The 21,723-nt window shown below is 38.6% G+C and overlaps 1 protein-coding gene across 1 annotated transcript in view; it reads left to right on the plus strand.

Moving 5' to 3' along the window:
- Positions 1–21,723, plus strand: part of LOC124794905 — a 175,112-nt gene that overhangs the window by 132,268 nt on the left and 21,121 nt on the right. Inside the window, exon 9 of the mRNA XM_047258605.1 lies at positions 10,795–11,973. Coding sequence (XP_047114561.1) covers positions 10,795–11,973 — 1,179 coding nt within the window. The remainder of the gene's footprint in view (positions 1–10,794; positions 11,974–21,723) is intronic.

Consider the following 21,723-nt stretch of genomic DNA (forward strand, 5'->3'; position numbering starts at 1 on the left):
TCGCACAGTTGCTGCCTTTATGAACAATTTAAGCAAAACGGTGTCTCCTGCAGAGACTCGCTAATATTTTTCACCATCCAGATCAGCCTAAATTGTGTGTGGAATGTAAAAGTGACGTTCTACCATGTCGGCAACAATGATTCTCACATGCACAAACAACGTATAATGACTTTTGACCTTGAGCTCAGTCTGTCTTCCCGCCTACAAGACAGTGTTCCACAGACTATTTCAAGAATACAGAACAGCACATCATTTGATTCAGTTGGTCCGTCAGTGTCGGTTACAACCCAGCCAAATCCACTCATAACCTCATACTGGGTCCAGCTGGCTGGAACATGTGAGAAGATTCTTGATTTGCCATCTGCACCACTTATGGTCCCAGGGATCTCGTCCACTACCCACCACTGCCACCTCCCTCAGACCACACAACCCACTGCAGAAACAAAAGAATACACCCATTCCAACTGGGGTAGTCATGGCAACTTGGCTCGTGACCATTGATTTCGTCCTCTAGAACCAGGGTATCTTTGATGACACTTCCAAATTTGTCATCCTATTACTCAACATAGGAGCATACCACATTATCAGTGACATCTTACTAGCACCTCTGACAGATAGCAAATTCACCACCAAGAAAGGGGCATTGCTCCACTGACTCGCAAGAACACCAGAGCAATGGTTGGGACAGGTGATTTAAGAGGACCTAGAGGGCAACAGAACACTCTCTCAGCTCTGGAGGTATCTACATACTTCAGTTGTCTCTCATGCCAGTCATCTTGCTTTGAATGCTTTGGCCCATCAAACTGCCACCATGGGTACTGGTGTCAATGATATTGCACAAAAACAAAGCAATGGAATGCATGTTAGTCCTGGCTGGGAAACTTTTTGCAATCTTGCAGCAATGACTTTGCATGGATGTACCAAACAACGATCACTGGTACCTATACGTTTCTAGTGCAACACCCTGCCCACAGTTGCTAGCAGCCAACATGATCTGAGCAATTCCATGCACTCACGATAATGATGTCGCTAGCCTCTGCCATGAGGATGCTGATATATGGCCAGCATCACCAACCATACCCATGGCCATCATTAATGTTCCTCACATAGGTGAGACAATGTGACCATGGCTGTGTTAGTTTCGCACTCTCTTATGTGACCAAGCGCACAAATGCCCTATGCTAGGAAACCACCACACACATGTCACAATTTGGATTGCAGCACTCAGCAAAGCTGCCTACAGCTCAGGCATGTAAACCAAATTGGTTTTGGCCCGTTTCTGAGTGTCAGCAGTAGGCTGTATGTGTTAGGGCACTAAGCAAATCAATACTTCCTGATCGACACCATCTCAGACCCAGGGAGAACCAACCAGTGGAGCTTACAATGCCAGGACCTCATCAACAATAATGTAAGCAGGTGAATACAAAACTCTTTCGCAGTGAGTTGAGACTTTCACAGGGAGAATATCTTTGACTCTGTCAGTTCATGCTTACCATCGTATAGCATACATGTTTTCTATGTATGTTGATGTTTCCAATAAAGTGAACATTAATAGCATTTACTTGCTTTACACAGCTACCTACTAATGTTTCTATCAGGAGTTTCTACATACTGACCATGGCGATTCGCAGGCATCTGTGACATTTTGCAACTGTATTCTATCTTCCCACCTTCTGGTAAAGGTATTAAACTGAGAAGGTTTTATTGCACCAATAAGACAAGGAAACCTTCACTTACATTTCAGCTACTGTCATAGGGATGACTTTATATCTGTTTAACAACTTTATGTAAATTAAGAAATTTATTTTCTTGATCTACGTAATGATGAGCTGATGAACAGTATTATTTTGCAAGAATGCTTTTCTTTTTATCTGTTTAACAACTTTATGTAGATCAAGAAATTTATATTTGAGCAAAGTATATTCATTTGTCTTTTAAGTAGATTTTAGTAACTATACCAACACAAAATTTTTTGTCTTTAGTAACCATTATCAAGGTAAGCATTGCGATTGTTAAATCTGTCCCTTAAAGTTCCATTTCTGGTCAGGGTATTTAAAAGACTTCTATTTCATGTGCTCTTTCATATCGGTAGGTACCAGAGATGATGTACAGCATTATTTTGCAAGAATGCTTTTCTTTTTTGCTGGTACTGAATGTGTAGAATTCAGCTCATTAATCACCCTCCATCCCAAATATTCATATAGAATCATTGCAGTCACACACTTTTGAACTTAAGCCATATCTAAATGTTGTGCAATTGTCATAGCTTTCTCACACATCTATGCTAAGCATTTAAAAGCTCAGAAAAAGTATAACTCTAGCGAGAGAGAGAAGACAGGTATAGGTATCTTTGCAAGAAAAGAATACTTCCCCTATTGCTTCTCCTTCTCCCAAACAGCTTACAAGCAGTCACTGTATCAATGCATTTGCATAAGTTTTCTACGTGCCCCCTCATGAAGGTTTAGACAGAAAGGCTTTCACTGAACTCTTCATCCAGAGCCCCCACCCATTCCTTAGTGCAAGTTGCTTTTCTTGTTGCTCTTTTGAGTCATTTTCTTGTGAAGGTTTCTCTCTCTTTTGTGCTTTCACTCAAATTACTAACTGATTAAATATCATGTTTGTAATTCTCATCTTATAGTCACGTGGAGTTTTCACTCCAAACACTTCTTACTCCTGTGACTTCACAATATGTAATGAATGTCAAATGGAATCCATGTACTCCAGTTTCTCAGAATTTTTGTGCAACCTCAGATGAATGGCCTGCATACTTGCTAGTCCGTTCTATATAAAAATGTTAGATGTGGTGCATCATGAGATAATTAGGATGGCCTCTGCAGCTTCTAAAACCACCCCTGTTTTCAGCCACTGCATTAAGACTCATGAGACAGCTTAACAACAAATGGCAACTCTACATATATGTCTACATCCACATCCACATACATACTCCACAAGCCATCATGCTGTGCATAGCAGAGGGTACCTTGTACCACTGCTATTCATTCCCTTTCGTGTTCCACTTGCTAATGGAGTGAGGAAAAAACAACTGTCTATATGCCTCTCTATGAGCCCTAATTTCTCTTACTTTATCTTTTCAGTCTTTATGCAATATGTACATTGGTGACAGTAGAATCATTCTGCAGTCAGTCATAAATGCCAGTTCTCTGAACTTTCTCAGTAGTGTTTTACAAAAATAATGTCTTCCCTCTGGGGATTCTCATTTGAGCTCATGGAACATTTCCATAATAGTACATGTTGAACTCTAGAAACAGCACTCCATAAGGCACAACTGGTTTAAAACTCCCTCTCTATGTCATTCGTAAGTGGAATGACTTTAAAAATCACTTTAGAAACCACCGAAATTGCCTTTCAGATATGAATGTAGTTTTGAAAGTGCCCTCTCAAAATTGACTGGTATATTGATACTGTATTTGACAGAGTTTCATATATCTGTACAGGGAGCATTATGAAATGAAATGTACGTAGTGTGTATGTACACTCACATTCAAGCAGAGCACAACAAAGTTTATATTAATCAGCCATCTTCCGATGGTACATAGTCTGAAACTATTCATTGTCCACACTGCAACAGATGATACCTGACAGTGTTAGCTACATAGGTAGTAAGGCTAGTTCAGAGCTCTGTACCACAAACTAGGAAAACACTCACCTATATTCTGGAAATCCTTCATTGAAAATAACCACTTATGTGGCCGTAACTAATTCGCAATTGTTCACAATTTTACAAGTTTGTTCAGAATAATTCAAACCACATTGGAAAAAAATAGGAATATTACCACTTTCTGCACAACATGATTTATATTACAGTATGGCACTGTCTAGTTGTTCATGTGGTTCCCGACACACACTGACTGCCTCTTGTTCATGCTGGTGACAATGACCACCTCTGGCGACAATGTCTCAAATCAAATTACAAGCAATGGCATGCAGCTTAAATGTTCAAATATTGTAGAAGATGAGATTACTTTATGCTTATAGCTTCTATCAATATTTTACAGAAGCATTTTGGCTGATCATTGCCTTGGCTTCTTAAGGGGAGCTAAATTATTTGAAATCTGCAAATTTCAAAACAAAATGCTGTCTTCATGTAATTTTGAAGTATTCATTTTGCAGCATTTTATGCAGGCATCACGAATGTACATTTTAAAAAAAATGAAAAGCCCAAAATTGTGGCTGTTCTGCTGTACATTTTCATTTATAAATTTAAAGTTGTTCTACCAATTACTAATGGAAGGCTCAGTTAGCATAACTGTATTTTAATATACACTGAGGTTTCGAAGTGAAGGAACTCCCTTGGTTTTTCAGTCAATTTTATCAACTGTATATTTAGGATTTGCCCCCCAACAACTCTTATTGTGTATAGTCCAGAACTATATTTGTTCCTGAAAAGATTGATATAGATGAGTTATCATCGTAGTGAAAAATTTATCATCTAAACTGATTCTCTTAGTGTATACAAGCAATACAACACATGTAACTTGCAGAGGAAGTGACAAAAACACAAGGTATTCCTCAGCAGCTTTAACAACAGGAAAAATCTATATCACTCTTGTGGCTACAAGGCCTCTGCAGAGGTCATCATATGACACAATGTGCCAGTTCCCTAACAGGCTGCAGCGTCACTTCAGAGATGGAGAGTCATTTGACAGTAGGAGGGAGACTGGCAGGCGGTAGAGGACAGAAGATAGCAGTCTGGCAATAGCATACGGATCGATCATTATGACCAGTTGAATTACTTTTTCATCTGCCTTCAAATCGGTTACTTTCCTTTTACGCACAGATCGTACTCCATGTCCTCCTGCTCCATCCATCTGTGATGTATGTGTCACTGCATATTAACAGCATTTTATATTTTGATTAGAGGGCAGAAGCAGTTTGAAGTGGGGGACCTACTTACTGTTTTAGCTGACAGGAACAAGTGTGGTAAAACTTTAAAATGTTTGTTTACTTTCTGGCTTCCAGCCCAAGCTTTTAGACTAGAAGCTTGGTGTGATGCAGGGTGGCTGGCTCATCTGCAATTTATGTGCTTAGCAAACCAAATCTTCTATTTCTGTCCTTTACCTACTTGTTTTCCTTTTCATGTAGATTGGTTTTGCAATGTAGTTGCTGTAACTGGAATTACTTATCCCTTTCGACTAATGTACAGTTAACGTCAAATTGCGAAGCAAAGGATTGTTGCGGACTACATCCACTCCCTTACACTCTTCATGATGACCTTAATCTGTCCTGTGCTTTAATCCCTCTTTCTTCTCAGGGACATCTCAGTGTAGTCATTGATTAACCATCTCCAGCTGCCCAGGTGTCATATAAGAGCACTTTTCCCAACATTGTGCCATTACTTTCATCTTCCTTCCAGATCCTATTTTGTTTGAGTGATCAACTGTCTCCCGGGACAGCCTCTAGGTCTCACTTTCACATTCCTTTTCAAGTCATTTGCTCCCTGTTCTAGTTTCATCTATCCTTTGTAGTGACTGCTTTGCATCTTGACGGATATTTTCTGGTGTTATAGAACATCGACCTCAAGAACTTCACTTCTACAGCCTGGAGAGTACCACTGTGTTTGCTATTGCTGATAGTTCGGGTTTCAGGGGCATAAATAGTTGCAATAAATTACTCCTGTCTTGGTTGCCAAAATTTCTTTTTCTTTTTATATTTTATGATGTGTTTCATTCTTAGGATCATAACTTCTGTGCTAGAAAATATAACATGAGAAAAGTGGAAAACAGTTTTCTGTACAGTGACACAAAATACAAAAAGTAACATAAGATGAAGTGGAGAAACAAATATCTGTACATAACGCAATGAGTTGAGATACATATCTTTTTGTGAATACATAGTATCTAGTCAGTTGTAAATGTTCTTTCTTAACAGGAGTTGTCAAACTCACTCCTGCAATTATGCATATTACCAAGTAAACATCTTTTACCATGAACTGCTGTAATAAGCACTATCTATACCAGATCACAAAATATCTGTTGCACATGAATGCTTAATTACACTTAATGTTAGCTACATAATTTGTATTGATTCATATGTACATGTCTGTCGCCATCTTTGAAAAACGTGATCCATTATTTAAGCATAGAATACAACATAACAGCTTATAAATTAATTGTAATTAAGCATTCATGTGTGTCAGATATTTTGTGATCTGGTATAAATGTTGCCTCTAAGCTGTTTACTGTGTTGTGCTGAATGTAATGAGCAGTTTTGGCCACTGACATTAAGGAAGAATGTTAACATTTGACTAGATACTATGTATCCATTAAGGTATGAACTCAACTCATTGTGTCATGTACAATTACTTCTTCACCTAGCCTTTTATTACATTTGCCGTATTGCATCATTGTACCCATAATTGTTTTCCCACATTGCTCATGCTATATTTTGTACCAAAGATCTGATGATGCTGGGGGCAAAACGCGTCATAAAGAGTAAAAAATTAAAAGGAATATTGGTAACCAAGACTAGCAATTTATTAGTGCTAAATGTGGTTGCAGATTCTCTAGACGTAAAAAATATGGCTGATAATGGTTTTTCTTGGCTCGTAAGGGGATTTGGATGTCCCACAGGAGACTTACAACTTGGTGGTAAAAATGAGCGCCTACTGAAGGTCATCTACATTTTTAGCTGCAATCCATCCTCATTGATATTCATTGCTAATTCTTATCTATCAGCTGGCATCACAACTGTGTATCATCATGAATTTTGTGATACCTTTCTTTTGGATTTCTACAAACACCATCTGTCCAAAAGGTTTTGACACTGATTTTATTCCTAGGGTATAACCCATGTCAACACAGTAACTATAGTGGCAGTGTGAACTTATGAACTTACAACTAAGCAACAGATGTGATTTGACCAGTCATTTATGAGCAGACAGTGTTAAGTAATGGTCATGTGGCCATAGTGTCTCTGTCACAAATTGTAACAGAGCATCATCTCTAAATCAAATGTTAAGACATTCTCTGGAATGTTTTTAAGAAAAGAAAAGTGTGCGCAAAGTTTGTCTCGCACACCTAAAGTCCTGAAAAATAACAATGCATGGACGCCTGCTGTGACTTGATAGAAATGCAAAATGCAGTCAGTATTTTTCAGAAAAAAGTAATCATAGGGATGAGGCAACTGTTATGAATACAATCCTACCATAAAACGTCAGAGTGCAAAAGTTCACATGAATGGTCAATGTTTTGATGACAAAACCAACATTCAAGACATTGTAACATGCAGTTTGGAGTACATCCTGAAGAAAGCCTTTTTCAACCGTTTCATTGGGATGTATGAATCTTCTATGTGCTGCATGCAATTGAGGGGAGACTATGAAGAACAACTGAAGCACTAAAACCATCATCTATTTTTTAATTAATCCAATGTCAAAAACTGGGTAGATACCTGAACATCATTATTTATGCTAGCATATCTTTGTTTTGCGAGTAGCAGAGGCTGTGTGGCATGGACTGGGCAGTTTTTTTTAGGTAGGAGGGTCTCGGCTAAACACAGAAAGGGCTTCAGTTTCAAAGGGTGCAGGTTGAGCACAGGAAGAACATAGATCCAGGAACCATTGGTATAACAGTTGTAAATTGTCATAGGTGTGTTGGGAATGTAACAGAGCTGCAAGTGCTGATATAATGCACTGATGCTCAAATCATTATAGGCACTGGAAGCTGGCTAAAGCTGGAGATAAGTTCAGCCAAATTTTTGTGAAGAACTTAACAGTGTTCAGAAAGGATAGGCTAAACGCAGTTAGCGGTGGCACATTTGTTGTCGTTAGAAGTAGTTTATTTCGTAGCAAAATTGAAATAGATAGCTCCAATGAGTTGGTATGGGCAGAAGTCATTCTTGGCAACCAGAATAAAATAATAATTGGATCCTTTTACCGACCTCCCAACACAGATGACTTTAATTTGCCCTTTATATATTGGCAAAAATACATATTTAAATCCAGAGGAATGCATAAAAAATCATCTGAAATTGTGCTAACCACAATCTCTGAAAATTATTTCGAGTAGTTAGTTCATGAGCCCACACAAATAGTAAACGGTTGTGAAAACACACTTGAGCTCTTAGCAACAAATAATCCTGAGCTAACAACAAGCATCAAAATGGATACAGGGATTAGTGAATACAAATTTGTCATAGAATGACACCCAAATCCTCCAAAAATAAACAAAAATACACTTTGAATTAATAGAGGGAAACATTCCACATCGGAAAAATATACCTAAAAACAAAGATGATGTGACTTACCAAACGAAAGCGCTGGCAACAAACTGTTGCCTCATCAGGAAAGAGGGAAGGAGAGGGAAAGACGAAAGGATGTGGGTTTTAAGGGAGAGGGTAAGGAGTCATTCCAATCCCGGGAGCGGAAAGACTTACCTTAGGGGGAAAAAAGGACAGGTATACACTCGCACACACACTCATATGAGTGTGGAATGACTCCTTACCCTCTCCCTTAAAACCCACATCCTTTCGTCTTTCCCTCTCCTTCCCTCTTTCCTGATGAGGCAACAGTTTGTTGCGAAAGCTTGAATTTTGTGTGTATGTTTGTGTTTGTTTGTGTGTCTATCGACGTGCCAGTGCTTTCGTTTGGTAAGTCACATCATCTTTGTTTTTAGGTATACAAAAATATACTTTTTCAGAAAAGCAGATAAAAATTCATCAGAGAAATAGTATCTAAATCAATTGAGAGATTTGTACCAAATAAATTAACAAATGATGGATCTGATCCCCATTGGGACACAAAACGGGTCAGAACAGTGTTGCAGAGACAATGAAAAAAGCACGCCAAATTTAAACAAATGCAAAATCTCCAAGATTGGCAATTATTTACAGAAGCTTGAAATTCAGTGCGGACTTCAATGCATGTTATAATAGTTTACACAATGAAACTTTGTCTCAAAACCTGGCAGAAAATCTAGAAAAATTCTGGTCATATGTAAAGTATGCTAGCGGCAAAACACAATCAAAGAAATACTATCAGCAGCAATGCTGTCTGTCAAAGCAGAGTTACTGAATACACCCTTCCAAATTGCTTCATCAAAGAAGACAAAGTAAATATTTCAGAATTTGAATCAAGAACTATTGCCAACATGAGTGACTTAGAAAGAGATAGCCTCGGAGTAGTGAAGCCACTTAAATCACTTAATAAAAGCAAGTCTTTGGGTCCAAAATGTATACCAGTTAGGTATGCTGATGCAATAGCTCCACACTTAATAATCATATACAATCACTCACTCGACGAAAGGTCAGTACCCAAAGACTGGAAAGTTGTGTGTCACATCAATATTCAAGAAAGGTAGTAAGAGTAATCCGCTAAATTACATGCCCATATCATTGGCGTTGATATGCAGCAGGATTTTGGAACATGTATTGTGTCCAAACATTATGAATTTCTTCAAAGAGAATGGTCTATTGACACACAGTCAATATGGATTTAGAAAACGTCATTCTTGTGGCGCACAATTAGCTCTTTAAAGTCATGACGTATTGTGTGATATTGGCAAGGGGTTTCAAATTGATTCTGTATTTCTCGAGTTCCAGAAAGTTTTTGACACTATACAATACAAGCAGATTGTAGTGAAATTGTGTGCTTATGGAATGTCATCTCGGTTATGTGACTGGAATCATGATTTGCTGTCAGAGAGGTCACAGTTCGTAGTAGCTGACAGAAAGTCATAGAGTAAAACAGAAGTTATTTCTGGTGTTCCCCATGGTAGTATTATAGGCCATCTGCTGTTTCGTATCTATATAAGCAATTTAGGAGACAATCTGTCCAGATGTCTTGGGTTGTTTGCAGTACTGTCGTTCATCGTCTAGTAAACTCATCAGAAGATCAAATCAAATTGCAAAAGATTTTGAAAAGATATGTGTATGGTGCAAAAATTGGCAATCGACCCCAAATAATGAAAAGTGTAAGGTCATCCAGATGAGTGCTAAAAGGAATCCATTAATCTTTGGTTACACAATAAATCCGTCAAATCTAAAGGCCATAAATTCAACTAAATAGTTAGAATCATGAACAACTTAAATTGGAAAGAACACACAGAAAATGTGTGGATGGCAAATCAAAGACTGTATTTTATTGGTAGAACATGTAGAAAATGTAACAGATCTACTGCAGAGACAGACATTATGCTTGTCCATCCTCTTTTAGAGCACTGCTGCACGGTCTGGGATCCATACCAGGTAGGATTAACAGAATACATTGGGAAAGTTCAACAAGGAGCAGCACGTTTTGTATTATCGTGAAAAGGGGAGATAGTGTCACAGGCATGATAAAGGATTTGGGGTAGACATCATTAAAACACAGGTGTTTCTCACTGCGGCAGAATCTTCTCACAAAATTGTCATCGTCAACTTTCTCCTCTGAATGCGAAAATATTTTGTTGATGCTGACCTACATAGGGAGAAATGATCATCATAATAAAATAAGGGAAATCAGAGATTGCACGGAAAGATATATGTGTTTGTTTTTTGTGCGCTCTATTCGAGATTGGAATAATGGGGAATTATTGTGAACATAGTTCAATGAACCCTCCGCCAGGCACTTAAATGTTTTGCAGAGTATCGATGTAGATGTGTCTTTATTCAGTGACTACAACTAAAGATTGTAATTCTGAGCTCCTGTACACTTAATGACCAGTACTTTCATTAGCATACATTTAATGTGAGCAAGCACATCCATTCTACCAAGTTACCTTTAGAAATAACAAACTGATGACTCTATTTTCATAGTCTCTACTAATATTTGATAAATTATGCTTTATTCTGTTTCAGAATCAAGCTATGATTGTTGGTTATAACAAAGAACAAGATGCCTCAGGAGTAGCAGCAGCCAGCATGAAAACAGAAATTATAAATAGCAGTGGGGCAACTAGTCCCACAATAAAGTTACATCATGATTTAGAATATGAACCCAAAGAGATCGGGAGCTCTGTTAATGCTAGGAAAAACTCCTCCTTTCCAATTATAGATGCAGGAACACACTGCCAAAATGAAACCATATTAACATATGACAGATATGTTAAACATCCATCTTCAACTAACAAACTGGCTGCAGCTCATCTGCAGGTTGTCACTACTCACTGGAAATTTGGTAACATCAAAGTTTCTACGAACAGAAACTTAGACACATTTGATATAAGTAAAGCTGCAATCCACAGGCAGTGCTCAGCTTGTAATATCCATGCACATAAGGTGCCTGTAGACTACAAGGAAAAAAATGCTGTGGCAAAACCTCAGGCATGTGAGTTACCATTGACAGTTAGCTCTTACAGTGCACTCACTCATGATACTTGCACCGTAAGACAGAATTACAAGTTGCCTGATAAAATGAGTGTGTGTAGTAAAGTAACTGCAAATGCTGCGATCAAACGTAAAAGGCGGCACAATCAAAATGAAAGCGAAATTTGTGAGTTACCAAAGAAGAGAAGAGTGACAAGTGCAGGTATAGCCCCAGTAATTTTGGGACCTCCAAGTTTCCAAGAATTCAGCCCTTATCATGAAGGTGTGATGTCAGTATTCAATGCCTTGAAAACATTTCAAAATATTCTTGGTGGAGCTGAAGGCAGAAACAAAGTAGAATCAAATCTTACAGATCTTGGTGAAAATTTGGAGAATTGGCTTACGTTTCAAAGTAGTCTTTCAAGATTAAGGGCTGTGACTGGGGTTAATAGTGACAAAAAATTGAGAGAGATACGTAGATATATAATACGATATTTAAGAAACAGAAATGCAAATATGGCATTTTCCCAACAAAATGAAAAACTTTTATGTTCTTCTCCGGATTTGCGGATTTGTGATACACATTCTGACCGTCACACTAAAAGAGCCCTTATTATGAGGTCAGAAGAAAATGAAATTATAATGCAAGATTTATCCAAAGAATCTTGGCGGAGCACTCTTGGTAAAATTGGAGGAAGATGCTACAAAAATTCATCAGCAGTACAAATGAAGGTATAAAACATAAAGCTTTATCCTACATGTAACATTAACATACAGGGGCAAGAAAAAACCTTCTCAACCTGGCAGAGAAATAATTCTTTTTTAGGTAAAAGATATTCTTGTTTTTCGACATAATCCATTTTAGCTCAGTGCTCTTTATCCCGTATGTTTCCAGTAAATAGATATTTTTGACTTGTGATTCTACAAGGTCTTCAAAATACCCATCTACCCAACATTCCTTTTTGGGACAGCATGATGAACTAACATATGCAGCTTTGGTTGGGTTTTTGTTTCTGATCTTGAACAGTAACAAATAAGGGCAAAAGATTAGTTGGATTCTTCGTAAAATGACCTGTACATTTTTTAGAGACTTTTGGCATTCGCAGAAGCACTTAGCAGCAGTCCTCTTCCATAAAGTTTTCTCATACTTAATTATTAATGTAAAAGATACCAGATTCTTTCTTCTTATGCCTGTGAGATCAGTGATTTTCTAAAACTCTAATAATTGATCTTCTATACCATATTGTGCACTCTTGTGATAGTTTCATTTGTGACTGCTGTTATAGCACATCCCTGTGGATCATCAAGACAAATATGTACACATTTTAATTAAGTAAACCTTTTTAAACTTTAGCCAACTTTGGATGAATATCCATTGGCAACAAATTTTCAGAAACAAGGACTTTTATGTAAGAGCATGATATTCCAGTTAATCCATTTGAACAAATAAAACACACAACACAACTGCATTAAAAAGCTTTAAAAACAATACTATTCCACTGATATGTGTGAATTTCAAAAAGTTTACAAAAATAATATTTCATTGTTATCAACATCCAGGGTGTGAAATCATTCTCCTTGCCCCTGTAGATATTTGTGGTACATCTGTGCTAGGCAATTAGATTAAAGGTAAGTTGTAGTGTGATTAAATCATCTGCAAATTATTCAGTTTTTTCAATATTTTAAGGTATACACGTTCTGGAAACAAAAACCAATATAATGAAACTATTTGTTGTGGTATGTATTAAACTATGGTTCTTGTAATCATGTAAATAGAAAAAACAAGGAGCACAGTATTAAGTTGCCACAATTTGTGGGAAAAACACAGTAATGGTTTTGTGAACAATGATGAACAGAATAGTGCTTACTCTACATGTACTGGAATTATTGCCTTGGAAAATGCATTGTTCACAGCTTCACCCTAATGTTATTGAAATGATGTGTTTTGATCCGACATACATGTGTTAGTGATGACTGCTACCCATACCATTGGTTAATTCACATAGGCCTATGTTATTAATTTAGAGGCTGAGGAAAGGCTTTTATATATATATAAACAAAGATGATGTGACTTACCATACGAAAGCACTGGCAGGTCGATAGAAACACAAACATACACACAAAATTCAAGCTTTCGCAACAAACTGTTGCCTCATCAGGAAAGAGGGAAGGAGAGGTAAAGACGAAAGGATGTGGGTTTTAAGGGAGAGGGTAAGGAGTCATTCCAATCCCGGGAGCGGAAAGACTTACCTTAGGGGGAAAAAAGGACAGGTATACACTCGCACACACACTCGTATCCATCCGCACATACACAGACACAAGCAGACATTTTCTCTGCTTGTGTCTGTGTATGTGCGGATGGATATGAGTGTGTGTGCGAGTGTATACCTGTCCTTTTTTCCCCCTAAGGTAAGTCTTTCCGCTCTTGTGGAAAGTTACTTACCCTCTCCCTTAAAACCCACATCCTTTCGTCTTTCCCTCTCCTTCCCTCTTTCCTGATGAGGCAACAGTTTGTTGCGAAAGCTTGAATTTTGTGAGTATGTTTGTGTTTGTTTGTGTGTCTATCGACGTGCCAGCGCTTTCGTTTGGTAAGTCACATCATCTTTGTTTTTAGGTGTGTGTGTGTGTGTGTGTCTATGTCTATGTTATATATATATATATATATATATATATATATATATATATCTCTGCCCAAACTCTTTGCCTTTACAAATGTCTGCTTGTGTCTGTGTATGTGCGGATGGATAGTAAATGAAGAAAATATATCAAAAATATAACAAGACAAATGTCATAGAAAACATACAGTTTTCTATGACATTTCTAGGAAATGTCATAGAAAACATACAGTGATAGAGATAAAATCCCTCCAGAGTTTGGGGACACAGAGAAGAGTGGATTGCATGGGGAAAAAAATATGCTATTGACAATTTTGCATCACAACTTTTGTAAAATGTCACCTGCTGTAACTATTGCACTTCACTGCAAAGCTATAGTTAGGGAATATTTGTGTGAATTCAAAGTTGGGAGATAAATGAAGCACATCTTAGAAGTGAAGGCCAAATGAATAAAAAGTACGTAATCATTGAATTGGATAGACAGAAAATCTACTCACCAAGCGGCTGCAGAACACACACATAAAAGACTGTTGTGACTGGCAAGCTTTCGGAGCCAGTGGCTATTTCTTCAGGCAGAAAGGTTGAAGGGAAAGGAAGAAGGGTGCAGGAAAAGGACTGGAGAGGTCTAGGAAAGGGGTAGATTTTGGGAAAGTCACCCAGAACTGCGGGTCAAGGGAGACTTACTGTACAGTATGAGAAGGAATGTCTGATTGTTGGGGACTGCATTGGACAAGATTTGAAAACCTGAGAGCTTAAAAAAAGTTGGAAGATAGGGTAATAGCAAGACAGAGATTACTACTGAAACATCTTGCACGAGTTAATAAGAGTGGGAATCTAGGTGCATTTTACATAACAGAGGTGGGAGGGGGCCGGTGAAAATTAGATGGTAAAGACAATTAAATATGTAGAAAACTAAAACAGAGTGAAGCAAAGAGTAGTTACAGTGAAGAAAAGATGAGACTTAAGAAATTAATGTAAATTTAGGCCAGGTGGGGGGGTGAGAACCAAGGACACATTGTAGTGCTAGTTCCCAACTACAGAGTTCTGAGAAACTGGTGTCCAGGGGAAGAATCCAGGTGGTGTGTGTGATAAAACAGGCGCCGAGGTCACAAATGCCATGTTGTAGGGCACACTCTGCAACAAGATATTGCAAGTTGCCGGTGTACACCCTCTGCCTGTGCTCATTCACCTTTGGTGGTAGTCGTGCTGATGTAGAAGGCTGAACAATGTTTAGAGAATAGCTGGTACATGACGTGTTATTTTGCAGATGGCTATACCTTTGATAGTATATGTTTTGACAGTTACAAGGCTATTATAGGTGGTAGGAGGATGTATAGAGCAAGTCTTGCAGTGGGCATGATCACAGGGATAGGACCCATAGGGTACGCAGATGGGTGCAGAAGGAGAATAGGGTCTGACAAGAATATTGCGGTGATTGGGAAGGTGATGGATAGCTATTCTAGGTGTGGTGGGCAAAATTTCAGACAGAACGGATCTCATTTCAGGGTATGATTTTAGGAAGTCATGGCCCTGTCGAAGTAGTTGATTGACACACTCCAGACCAGGATAATACTGAGTCACCACCTGGTGTGCTCCAAAGCTGGAGGGATTAGCAGTACCAGGGTTGGATGTGATGGCCCAGGAAATCTGCTTTTTAATTAGGCTGATGGGGTAATTATGAGCAGTGAAGGCTGAAGTGAGAGTAGTGGTGTATTGGCTGAAGTGAGTGTGGTGGTGTATTGCTGCAAAGAGTCTGCATCCAAGCAAATGCATTTGCCTCAGATACCAAGGCTGTACGGGAGGGAACGTTTGACATGGAAAAGATGGCAACTATCAAAATGTAAGTACTGTGGTTTGTTGGTAGGTTTAATGTGGACGGAAGTGTGTAGCTGGCCTTCGGTGAGGACAAGATCAACATCAAGGAAAGTGGTATGGGATTCAGAATAGGACCCTGTGAAATTTAATTTTGGTAAGGTATTCAATGATTCCAAGAATTTTAGCAGCTCAGCCTCACCAAGAGTCCATATGGTAAAGATGTCATCAATGTACCAAAATCAAACCAGAGCCTGAAGATGTATGGATCCCAGGAAAGCCCCCTCCAAGCAACCCTTGAAAAGTTTGCCAGCGACACATGAAAAGTTTGGCGTAGGAAGGAGCCGTCCTGGTTCCCATGGCTGTACCCCTGATCTGTTTGTATGTCTGCCCCTCAAAGGTGAAGTAGTTGTTAGCAAATGTAAAGTTAATTAAGGTGAGTAGGAAGGATATCATAGATTTGGAGTCAGGTATGTGCTGACTGAGGAAATGTTCAGCAGCAGACCGACCATGTACGTGGGGGATGTTGGTATAGAGGGAGGTGGCATCACTGGTGACAAGCAAGGGGTGTGATGGAAGTGGGATGGGCACAGATTTCAGACGATATCTAGGAAATGAAATTTCCTGGCAGATTAAAACTGTGTGCCAGACTGAGACTCGAACTCGGGACCTTTGCCTTTCGCAGGTAAGTGCTCTACCATCTGAGCTACCCAAGCACGACTCACGACCTGTCCTCACAGCTTCAGTTCTGCCAATACCTCATCTCCTACCTTCCAAACTTCACAGATGCTCTTCTGCAAACCTGTGGCTAAGCTATGTCTCCGCAATATGCTTTCTTCCAGGAGTGCTAGTTCTGCAAGGTTCACAGAAGAGCTTCTGTGAAGTTTGGAAGGTAGGAGATGAGGTACTGACAGAACTGAAGCTGTGAGGACAGGTCGGATGAGATCACTTGCCTGCAAAAGGCAAAGCTTCAAAGTTCGAGTCTCGGTCCAGCACATAGTTTTAATCTGCCAGGAAGTTTCATATCAGCGCACACTCCACTGCAGAGTGAAAATCTCATTCTGGATCTAGGAAATGGTTGCTATCTTTGATGTAGGAGGGGAGTCTTTGTACTATGGGTTGCAGGTGTTGATCAACTAAGGCAGATATACGTTCGGTGGGTGCTTTGAAGCCAGCAACTATAGGACAGCCAGGATGATGGGGTTTGTGGGTCTTAGGAAGAAGGTAAAAGATGGGGTGCATGGTTTGAGTGGAGTGAGAAGTTCTATGGATTGAGGTGTTAGACCTTGTGAGGGGTCTTAAAACATATCCTTAGCCCTGACATAATGAGGTGCCTTGAAAGTAATGACCTTCTCCCTACCAGTCAGCATGCACCAGTAACACTGGTCATGCGTAACCAAACTCTTACTTTTCTCACATTACATCCTGAAACCATGGAACAAGGCAGCCAGTAGATACAGAATTTCTTGACTTACAAAAAGCATTTCACTCGGTATCACATCAAAGCATATTAAAAAAATTACGGCCATAAGTAATATCAAATAAAATTTGTAACTGTATTGAGGATTTCTTCGTACGGAGGACACAGCATGGATGGAGAGTTCAGATGTAAAAGTAGCTTCACCCGTGTTCCAGGGAAGCATACTGGGCCCTAGTAGTTCATGTAGCCTCAGACTCTTAGGAACAGGTGGCAGACTTCAGTTCATTGGGTAAGTGCAATCAGTCTACAAAGGAGATTGCTTATAAAACACTCATGTGACAAAGAAGGGCAGCATGAATGATCATAGGTTTGTTCGATCCAGGGGTAGCTCCACGGAGATGCTGAAAGACTTGAATCAACATATGATTGAAAATAGATGCGCTAATTACTTTGTGACAGCCTACTTACAAAGTTTCAAGAACCACCATTAACTGAAGAATTTAGGATTATATTACAATCCTTTGTGTACTGCTCCCATATGAACCGAGATGAAAATTTACTCATTATAGCACGTACAGATGGATTTAAGCTGTCTTTCTTACATACACCGTACTTGATTTTATGGAGAAGAAATTTTAATATGTGGTGCAATTGGAAGTGCCCTCTCCCATGCAATTCACAGTGGTTTGCAGACTGCAGATATAACTAAATACCTGACATTTTTGGATTTTGAGTGATCAGTGAATTCAATGTAAGGACGCTTCCTATAATTTGTGAAGTTTGTTATTGGCTTGATCGCATATAGGTACACTGGATTATAAGCTTCAACAGGACTAAGTTGCCATCTTTGGATCAACAGCATACAGATTATGAAATCATACTATGCAATAAACTGCACATTTGTTTTATTACCATCGCAGTGGACTTATGACAAAACTGAGCTTCCTTGAGGTAAGCGTCTATTTTTTTATTTACTTATTTTTCAACAATATTTTGCAAACATGTATAACACAGTTATATTTTTTAATGTTCTACTCTCTTTATTATGAGTCCATTATGATGGTAGAAAACAAATGTGCAGTTTATCACACAACATGATTTCGTAGCCTGTTCACTGTGGATCTCAAGACAAAGGCTTAGTCCCGTTGAAACTAGTAATCCAGCGTACCTACATGCGATTAAGGCAATTAAAAAACTTCATGTCTGAAGCTTTCTTAACATGAATGTAAATGTCAAACCAGGCACTTGTTGAGAGAGAGCTCTGAAACCAAGCAAAAATATAGAAACTTTATTGGTTATGTTCAGAATCACATACATATCATTCTCTGCCACATTTCATAAAATTTACTTGTCTCCCATTGCAATTTACTTTACTTTGTCTGAAATTTTATTCTCTGGTCTACTATTTTCTTTTCTTTTGCCACTATTCATATTGTTTCATCTCTTGAAAGTATTCTGAAGTATTATTTTACATTTTCTAAAATTCTACAGTTTATTATAAATTCTTCCAAAGAAGATAGTTGTTGACAGGTGCGTATATTACCCAACTATCAGTCTAATAACTCATGGTTGCAAAATAATGCTGACAAAAAAAAATGTAAAAAAAAAGACCTATAGCAGCTCACCTCAGGGAAGCTCAGTTGTGGTTCTGAAGCAACGGCAAACCTTTGTTTACAGCATTTGTGGCTTTAGAGAAGGCATTTGACAACGTTATTTTGAGCATAATACTACAATCTTTGAAATTCTGAAGCAAAAGGTTATTCACAATTTGTGCAGAAACCAGACTGCAGTTGTACGAGTTGAAGTACATGAAAGGGAAGAAGAGAACAGAAGCTTTTAAAATATGGTGCTATAGGTGAATGTTGAAGATTAGATAGGTAAATCAGATAATGGGTGAGGTGGTACTGAATCAAATTGGGGAAAGAAGAAATATAGGGTACAACTTCATTAAAGGTGGAGTTTGGTTGATAAAACACATTCTGAAGCATCACAGAATCATCAGTTTGGTAATGGAAGGAAAGTTTGAGGATGAAAATTGTAGAGGAAGACCAAGACTTGACAACAGTAAGCAGGTTCAAATGGATGTAGGTTGGGATGTAGGTTGCAGTAGTTATGCAGAGCTGAAGAGGCCGCACAGGATACACTATAATGTGGACAGCTGCACTAAACTAGTATTTGGACTAAAGATCACAATAACAAACAGTTGTGTTTTAGAATAAATCCTTATAAGTGTGATTAAAGCTTGCACACTAAGGGTTCTGTACAAACTTAATTATGTGTGCAGATAGTTCATCCATCCCAGGAAACAAGAATCTCTTCAAAAGGCTGCCAGTTTAGTTCCTTCAGCACCTGTGTGACACTCTCCCATGGATCAATCAAACTTGTGAACATTTGTGTTGCCCTTCTCCATATACGTTCAATATCCCCTGTCAGCCCTATTTGGTATGGATCCCACACAATTGAACAATATTCTACAATCAGTCACACAAGTGATTTCTAAGCAATCTGCTTCGCAGACCAACTGCACTTGCCCAGTATTCTACCAATAAACTGAAGTCTACCACCTGCTTTACCCACAACTGGGCCTTTATGATCCTTCCATTTCATATCCCTATAAAGTGTTATACCCACTTATTTGTAAGAGTTGGTTGATTCCAGCAGTAACTCACTGATATTGTAGTCACAGGATACTACATTTGTTCATTTTGTGAAGTGTACGATTTTACATTTCTGAACATTTAAAGCAAGTTGTCAATCTTGGCACCACTTTGTAATCTACCAAGCTCTGACTGAATATTATGCAGTTTCTTACAGACAGTACTTCATAGTAGATAAGTACGTGATCCGCAAAAAGTCTGAGGTTACTATTAATATTGTCTGCATGGTCATTAATATATAACAGGAACAGCAAGGGTCCCAACACACATTCGTAGAACACATCTGAAGATATTTCTACATCTGACAATGACTCTCCATCCAAGATAACATGCTACATCCTCCCTATCAAAAAGTCCTCAATCCAGTCACAAGTTTCACTTGGTACTCCATATGATAATACTTTTGACAATATGTGTAGGTGTGGTACTGATTCAAATGCTTTTCAGAAATCAAGAAATTCTGCACCTACCTGACTGCCTTGATCCAAACCTTTCTGTATGTCATGTGAAATAAATGGGAATAGGATTTCACATGATTGATGTTATCGGAATCCACAGGTTGGCACTGAGGAGGTCATTCTGTTCAAGATACCTCATTCTCTAGTGACCTCAATGTTGACAGGATGTTAAACCCAATCTTCCTTCCCTCTCAAGGTACATCATTATGTTGAGCTCAGAATAAGTACTAAGACTCCACAACACACTGATGTCAAGGATACTGGATGGTCATTTTGAGGGTCATTTCTACTACCCACTACCCTTCTTGTAGATGGGTGTGACCTGTGTTTTTTTTCTAAGGACTGGGCACAGTTTCTTGTTCACAGAATCTACGCTAGATTACAGTTAGAAAAGTTGGTAACTCAGCTGGAAATTCGGTAGAGAATATGATAGGGATTCCATTGCACCCTGAAGCTTTGTCAATTTTAACGATTTCAGCTGTTTCTCAAAACCAGTGACACTAGTACTTATTTCATTCTTCTTTTCAACTGTACAAGGATTAAATTGGGGCACTTCTCCTGGGTTTTCACTTGTAAAGGAGCATTTGGAAACAGAATTAAGCATTTCAGCCTTTGCCTTGCTACCCTAAATTTCAGTTCCTGTCTCAATCACTAGGGACTGGACGCCAACTTTGATGCCACTAATAGTCTTTATATAGGACCAGAATTTGTTTGGGTTTTGTGAAATATCATTTGACAATATTCTGTCTGAAGGCATCAATGCACTGTTCTCTTGACAGCAAAATATGTTTCATTCAGCTTTTCTGCATCTTTAGCTCTGTTTCACACCTATTATGCAGTAATCTCCATTTCTTCAGAAGTTTCTTTACAGTGACTGTATACCAAGGAGGGTCCCCCCATTGTGGACTATTCTCTATCTATCCAAAACATAGCCAACTATTCTTTTAAACTTGAGCCTTAGTTCCTCTACATGCTCCTGTCCTGAGCTGAAAGTTCCTCACTGAGATACGGCACTAGTGCTCTTTTTTTTTTTAACTGAACATATATATCTTTCTGGTTATATTAGTTTCCTTTGTACTGTGTTAACCATTGTTGCTACAACTGCATCATGGTTACTGATATCATTTTCGATATGGACATCCTCAAAGAGGTCAGGTATTTGCTACCATTAGATCCAATATATTCTTATCATGGGTGGTGTTCCTAACTACCTATTCTAGGTAGTTTTCAGAGAAGCATTTAGTATGGTTTCACAGGGTATCTTATCGTGCCCACCACTAACAAAACTGTAATTTTCCCAATTAACTGCTGGATGAAAAAAGTCTCCACCGATGATTACGTACGACTGGGGAACTTATGTGCAAGTGAACAGAGGTTTTTTCTTAAGTTTTCAGTTACACAGGAGATGTGTATGGTGGACAATAGAAGGATCCAATTATCATATTTTGCCACCCCCAATCTTGAGTCTTACCCAAACAATCTCACATGCAGCTTCAATTTCTATCTCGGTGGATTTGAGT

Source organism: Schistocerca piceifrons, chromosome 4 (genome assembly GCF_021461385.2).
Source record: "Schistocerca piceifrons isolate TAMUIC-IGC-003096 chromosome 4, iqSchPice1.1, whole genome shotgun sequence".
Taxonomy (NCBI): Eukaryota; Metazoa; Arthropoda; class Insecta; order Orthoptera; family Acrididae; genus Schistocerca; species Schistocerca piceifrons.